General features: G+C 39.5%; 1 protein-coding gene across 1 annotated transcript; it reads right to left on the bottom strand.

Annotated features, from left to right (window-relative positions):
- Nucleotides 1-4,610: 4,610 nt before the first annotated feature.
- Nucleotides 4,611-5,219, bottom strand: LOC117642346. Its single transcript, XM_034380429.1, has 2 exons — nt 5,001-5,219; nt 4,611-4,929 (listed from the first exon to the last, which is right to left on the bottom strand). Exons 1-2 carry the CDS (start codon nt 5,145-5,147, stop codon nt 4,687-4,689), a joined length of 390 nt encoding a protein of 129 aa, XP_034236320.1. The 5' UTR covers nt 5,148-5,219; the 3' UTR covers nt 4,611-4,686.
- Nucleotides 5,220-7,475: the final 2,256 nt, after the last annotated feature.

The following is a 7,475-nucleotide window of genomic DNA, read 5'->3' as shown; positions in this document are numbered from 1 at the left end:
CTAGTTCTCAAGATTAAGACCGAAAGAAAACATGTTTCTGAAATCCGGCTCCCTTGTCTTCTTCATTTTGACCATAAAATTTTTTTGCAACTTCGTCAGATTTTTTAGGACAACATTTGGATTTGAAATCCTGCGCGCAAGGATCAAAACCCTAAAATGGACCAAATCTAAAATGTTTGCGAAAATTCAAAAAGTGCCACCAGACGCGCTACCAAAGATGGTAAAAAGTCATGGAGAATCCAATAGTGATGTCCACTTTCATGTCAGGGAGACCAATATGTAAGAAAGACGACTGAAAAGACATGAAAAAATTCGAAATTTCACTTTACGCCCCCCTTAAATATTGCCACCAGATCATTTTGGATATTTTTTAACCAGGTCACAGTGCTGAAGAGGTTGTCCAGTTAAGCACGGATCTTGCGGACTTCCGTGCGGATTTTGCGGAAGTTACACCCGCATGCGGATTTTGCGGTTTCTCCTTAATTTTGGGTGTGGGAACTAGAAAATTATGTCAGGAATGAACGATTCATCATTTTAAACACGAATTCGCAGCTCACGCGAAGCGGAGGACACTATTAAGTCGGTTTACGGTGACTGTTTCTCAGAACAGCAGACAATCGACTGTCGCAAGATGGCCGCCATTTCCCGCGCGATGCGTCAATGTTCGTGATGTTCGTTTGTTTGGAAAGCGCGCGCGGATGGAGAAGTGTTTGTTTGACGAGGCCAAATTTAGGCAGATACGTTATTTATATTTATTTATATTGCCATCATGGATGAAGAAATGGATTTCTCCATTGAAGATGGTCTTGACACCTACGTGATACGTATCAAGAAAAGAGAGAAGCACTTATATTTGAATGGTAAGTTCTCTTGTGTGACCTGACCTTACCTTTACACTATAATCGTACTTTCCACTACATTTATCTGTGTCTTTCATTCTAGATGGCATTAAGTGTTACCAGGCACTGCTGAAACACAAAAGAAATGGTGGATTACCCGTAATGACCCGTCCAAGTGTTGGCACATTTGAGCCGAGCGTAAATTCTACTATGAACCTCACCACTGGAGCTGAAGGTAACGCAAGTATTGAAGAGCCTTGATTTTTTACGGGTTTAACGCTAATTGGCATTTGTCTTATATTGCCTGCTATGAACGACAGATTGCAGAAGCCCTGCGGCGAAACGGGGCCGTAAAGAAGAGGAGGGAAGCGGCCATAATGACGATTTGGACGAAAGCTTTTCACACTTGACCACCGACAATGACGAAGAGGAGTTAGCTTCTGCATTGACTTTTGATGAAGGTTAGAAGATTTTTAAGACACTCTCTCAACTGACTGTTCGTTGGAAGTAGCTGAATCCTTGTTTTTCTTTTGTCCAGAATCAGGTGATGACAATAACAATACAAGGAAATCTCCGAGAAGCGATTATAATGTAATTATTTGATTTGAAAAGCAGTTCTTGTATTTCCTGTTTCCTTATTTCCTGATGTCCTAATCTTGAACTTTGTTTGTTATTCATAGCTGCGTACCCCTCGGAATCAACAAGTTATTCTAACCAACTTGCCAGAAGACTTCAAAGAGGTAAATTTATTTTTCTATGTTATTATATTCAATAAGTATTGTTACTTTTGTTATTTCTGATGTATATTATTTACTTCAGTTCATTCTGCAAGCTACCATCAAGAGTCATCTGTATCAGAGAGGTACTATTGGAACAGATGAGTTCCTCCTCATCAATGTTCGACCTGACCCAGCATTGAAAGGGGTGGTTGTTGAGGTGAGTGTTGACCACGTCAGCTGTTGAAAAATAATACTTTAGGCGCATGTATATTTTTAAAATATTGTGTGATTTCAGTTTGAAACTGAAACTCTGGCCACAGCTACAGCACATCTCAAGGAGATATTGTACCTGGGGCAAAGGGTCACTGTGACTCAACTGCAAGAGCCACCAGTCCCCTCCAATGCTTCTGAATATGATCCATGCGACAAGAAAGTTGTTCTTAGTGGTTTCTCAAATGGCTGTGAAGAGGTAAAAGCTATTTCATTTGTTTTTCAATTTTCTCATTGCAGTCTTTTAATAGTGTGTGATTAATGTTCCAGTTCATGTTGCAAGCGACTCTGAAAAGCTATCTTTTGAGTAGTGGTAAAAAAAGTGATGGGGATGATCTCATAATGAATACTGATGGTTGCTCAAAGGAGGCCAAAGAAATTACTGTAGAGGCATGTAACCACCACATTTTTTTAAAAGCTGAATTACCTGCATTGTATGTGTTTAATCTAACCATTTCTCCCTCTTTTTTTTTTTGTTTGGAACTGAATTGCATGCATCTGCTGCAGCAGATCTCAAAGAAATTCACTATTTGGCAGATAAAATCACTCTGAGTCTTCTGAGAAATCATTTGAGGTCAATCAGAGATGCTGAAGATAATAAGAAAGTTGTTCTTAGTGGTTTCTCAAATGGCTGTGAAGAGGTAAAAGCTATTCCATTTGTTTTTCAATTTTCTCATTGCAGTCTTTTAATGGTGTGTGATTAATGTTCCAGTTCATGTTGCAAGCGACTCTGAGAAGCTATCTTTTGAGTAGTGGTAAAATAAGTGATGGGGATGATCTCATAATGAATACTGATGGTTGCTCAAAGGAGGCCAAAGAAATTACTGTAGAGGCATGTAACCACCACATTTTTTTAAAAGCTGAATTACCTGCATTGTATGTTTTAATTCTAACCATTTCTCCCTCTTTTTTTTTAGTTTGGAACTGAATTGCATGCATCTGCTGCAGCAGATCTCAAAGAAATTCACTATTTGGCAGATAAAATCACTCTGAGTCTTCTGAGAAATCATTTGAGGTCAATCAGAGATGCTGAAGATAATAAGAAAGTTGTTCTTAGTGGTTTCTCAAATGGCTGTGAAGAGGTAAAAGCTATTTCATTTGTTTTTCAATTTTCTCATTGCAGTCTTTTAATGGTGTGTGATTAATGTTCCAGTTCATGTTGCAAGCGACTCTGAAAAGCTATCTTTTGAGTAGTGGCAAAATAAGTGATGGGGATGATCTCATAATGAATACTGATGGTTGCTCAAAGGAGGCCAAAGAAATTACTGTAGAGGCATGTAACCACCACATTTTTTTAAAGCTGAATTACCTGCATTGTATGTGTTTAATCTAACCATTTCTCCCTCTTTTTTTTTTAGTTTGGAACTGAATTGCATGCAAATACTGTAGCTGACCTGAGAGAGATTCATTATTTGGCTAACAAAATTACTGTGACTCTGCTAAAAGAAAGAGAAAATTTGAGTCATCACGAAAAGAGTGATCACGAAGAGAGTGACCACGAAGAGAAACCTTCTATAAAAGTGGGCAGCCTTGACAGCAAAATGGGCACCCTTGCCTTCCTAAGAGCTTGTTACAAATGTTGTAATAAGGTTCCTTTTAAAGCCACTCAAACTAATCTGGAAAATGTCCAAAAAATTTTGCTTGAGGATTACAGTCTTCAGACCACAATTCCTCAACTTGCAAGGAAGAAGAAGTCTTTAGATGAGGCATACAGGCGTAATCCCTGTTGCGAATACAGCAAAGAACTAGCCTATTTAAGAGGCGAAAAAAATGCTGTGTTTCCTGATACAGATGAAATGACGGATGAGGACTGCTATGAAGAAGATGTCCTGAAGGCAGCTAAATTCACTAAAGGTACTGTATATTCAGCTGAAATGGATGCATTTGACACTCGGAGGAATTTTCCTAACTTTTACGTACCTTTTCAGGTGCAGTTATGCCTACAGCTGTTGTCTTCTCTCTCATCGATGTGTGGAAGGACTTGAGGAAAGTTTATTGGAAGGTGCACAAAAATAGCCGCTTTTACCGAAAAGTTTCGGTAAAAATGATTTTGCGGGGGCATAGCTTTTCACCAGAACAATGCAAAAATAAAATGAGTGAACTTGAGGATGCCTACAAGACGTACTCAAAGGGTTTGAACTGTACAGGTAGAGGCAGGCCTAGACCCTTTGAGTTTTATGAGGATCTGCGACCCATATTGCAAAGCATGGTTTCAGTGGAGGCACAGCAGACTTACGCTGTGGGTGCAGCAGTGGCTTCCACCAGCAACAGTTTGGTAGTTCAACCTGTCAACAATCAGAGAGTTGGTCGGGAAAGGCCAGCTCAATCTGAAAAGAACAAAGAAACGAAGGAGATGCTTGCGATGCTGGTGGAGAGTAGAAAAGAAATGATGAATGCTCTTAGAGCAATTGCTGAGAAAAGAACTAATGGAAATAATGATTCTTAGTAAGTAGTTCTGCTACCCTCAAAGACTGATTAGAGTAGTTATGTGATGTCAGAAGTCAGTTTGTGATTCCTTACCGAATGTACCTGTGCATCAATGTGACTTAATGTTTGATTTTTATTTATTGTTTTAAGTGGTGATTCCCACGGTTTGTATGGTAGGTAATGACCAGTAATTTATATGTATTCAATGTACATGCTTTTTATTTTTGATCATTTCAAGATTGTTCTCTATAATTTTTAATTATGCTTTCTGTACTTTAATTATTACACAGCTGTTCACCAACAGAAAAGTTGGAAATAAACATGTTCACTGTTAATCAAAAAATATCATGCCAGAACTTATTCTTTACAGTCACTTGCCTGAACACAGATGGTATATATCACAGATTTTTGAAGTAGAATACTCCCTAAAATTAGACCCTGTCATTAAGCAATTCCATTAAACGATGGGAAATGTTTTCTCTCTTCTCGTGACCAGCGATCTTAGACTGGGCTAGAAGTGGATGTTGATAACCAGCTCTGCCTCCAGCAACATCTTCACCGTCAGCATCATTCCCATTCATTATGTCTTCATCGTTCTCCTCCTCTAAGTTATCATCTTTATTGAATTGGTGGTTGTGGTTGGGTTGTTGGGGCTGCATGAAGCAAACACCATCCTGCAATGATCATAATAGTGTAATATGTACAAGGTCTATGCAAAGCTACAGTATTATTCATTGATAATTACCGATTCCCTTCCTTCCAACAAAATAAAATTGTGCAGAACAAAGCTTGATAATATGTGGTCCATGCCATATGCAAATGTCTTAACATAAAGGTAAAACAGTCTTCGGTATTTGCCCTTCAGCCTTCCAAACGCCCTTTCTATGAACATCCGAATTGATGAATGAACGTAGTTAAAGCGCCTTTGTCGCCGAGTCAAAACACCATTGTCTCTGAATGGTATGATGAGCTGAAATTTCACAGCGGAAGTTAGAGAGAAACCTTCAAATCTCATTTAAAAATTTGAAGAAAATAATACTTGCCTTTCTTCTTAGTTCATAACCACCATCACCAAGTATGTGCTCATCTTCGGCTATGAGATCATTTCTTTCTAGAAACATATCATTCAGTGGGCTTCTTTCAAATACTCTGATATCATGGACACTACCAGCCTCTCCAAGGTACACATCGCGGAATAATAAATTATCATCACATACAGCTTGAACATTCATGGAGTATGACTGGTGCCTGTCAAAGTATCGCTCTCTTTGGATTAAAGGAGCTGTTATCTTCACTAACGTGCCATCCACTAATCCTACAACTGCTTCATAGCCAGTGCGAGCTTCAATACTTCGCTTGATCCTCTGCCTTTCTAGCAATGATGGCCACTTGATGTATCTTGGAGCTAGTTCTCAAAGGGCTTCAATTACTACGAGGTAATGAAAGTGAACTGTACCCCTAGAAACTCCAAACTGCACGCCAGTGGACCTGAAAGTATCCGCTGTGGACAAAATCCAAAGGGCCATCAGCAGGGACTTGTCAATTTCTGTTCGCAGTCTAATGAGCCTCCCCTGCTCTGTGAGATGATTGCCCATAACGACAATAAGATTCTGAAAGAAAGCAAGAAACATTTAGTTCAAAACCGACTAAAATTATGAATATGTGATTCCAATAAGTATTACCTCGAATACTGCTCTATTCATGCGGAAGTGCTGACTAAAGTAAGGATCCTCCATTCCCCTGAGGTATTGCATCTTTGGCAAATTGGCACGCCAGTCTATTGTCCGATCATTTCGACCATCTAAAAACAACCGATATATTATGACTCATACAGATATGAGAAAGGAACTGTGAGATAACAGTAGAATCTACTTACAGATCAGTCCAATAAGGATGTCCTCCTCTAAGTCCATTTCCAAAATGTTCATCTGCATTAATGGCACCATAATTTCTTCTAGCTCACGGAAGGGAGCCATCTCCACATAGGCCGCGTTAACCTCCCAATCATCATCATCATCATCATCTAAAACATACAATAATATAAAAGACACGTTTCAATTCTTAGTCACCTGAGAGTGAGAGAAAAATTCTTACCCAAAAGCATTTGTTCCAACAACGTAAACTCCATTTCAATGGTGTGAATGACATTGTAAAATATAGTCCAAAACTCTTCGTCTGATAGATCCGCCATTTTCACGCACATTTGACGCTCGCCCGCATTCGCGCCGTAACGAAACAAGTGACGGGCGAATTCACGGCGGCCATCTTGGAGCTGGTGGATCGTCTGCTTCAAACCAGAGATGAATGCCTAAACCGACTTAATAGTGTCCTCCGCTTCGCGTGAGCTGCGAATTCGTGTTTAAAATGATGAATCGTTCATTCCTGACATAATTTTCTAGTTCCCACACCCAAAATTAAGGAGAAACCGCAAAATCCGCATGCGGGTGTAACTTCCGCAAAATCCGCACGGAAGTCCGCAAGATCCGTGCTTAACTGGACAACCTCGAAGTAGCTCTGGACTTGAGAAAATAATTAGTGCCCAAGTTAATTCCTGACCCAATTGAAATCAGATTTCTGAGCTCCAATACGAACTTTCACAAACTATTCCCTTTGCATTTCAAAGTAAAGAGGGTTTAGGGCGCACTCTAATGTGAAGAATTTAGTGCTCTAAATGCTTGAGGACTTTTTTATGCATGCACAGATACGTCCATAAGGTATGTATAATATTATGCATCACTGTAATGTGCAAAGTACAAATGTACAAAGACGCATAATGTTATACGTGCCTTATGAACGTATCTGTGCATGCATAACTAAATGGTAGTTATTCATTTAAAAAGTCCATAAAAAATTAGTGTTTGATTTTTGTTTTGAATTTCGTAACGCTTTATGCTGTTTCACATTGTGCATGCCAAGACGATCAATACAAACCCAACATGAACCAAGTGGGACAACTTTCAATGTCTCAGAGTTCAAAAGGCCAAATGGTAGCGTTTGATAGAATGACCCTCTTGCGTCTAGAGAGTTCTTATGGGATGAGGCTGGCATGATAAAATTAATGGACGTCCCCTTATCTTTTGCAGACACTTCGAAGGCAAAAACCAAACTGGTAAAACGCCAAAAGATCGGCGATGCCTGGCAAGGACCATTTCTGAGAGTGCATTGGAGTGTGTGTCGGCTAGACATTTCGCTGCGACGAAAACAAAGTGGGAATGAAGTT

This window comes from Thrips palmi, unplaced genomic scaffold, assembly GCF_012932325.1.
Source record: "Thrips palmi isolate BJ-2018 unplaced genomic scaffold, TpBJ-2018v1 HiC_scaffold_16, whole genome shotgun sequence".
Taxonomy (NCBI): Eukaryota; Metazoa; Arthropoda; class Insecta; order Thysanoptera; family Thripidae; genus Thrips; species Thrips palmi.
This window is presented reverse-complemented; position numbering and strand designations above follow the sequence as displayed.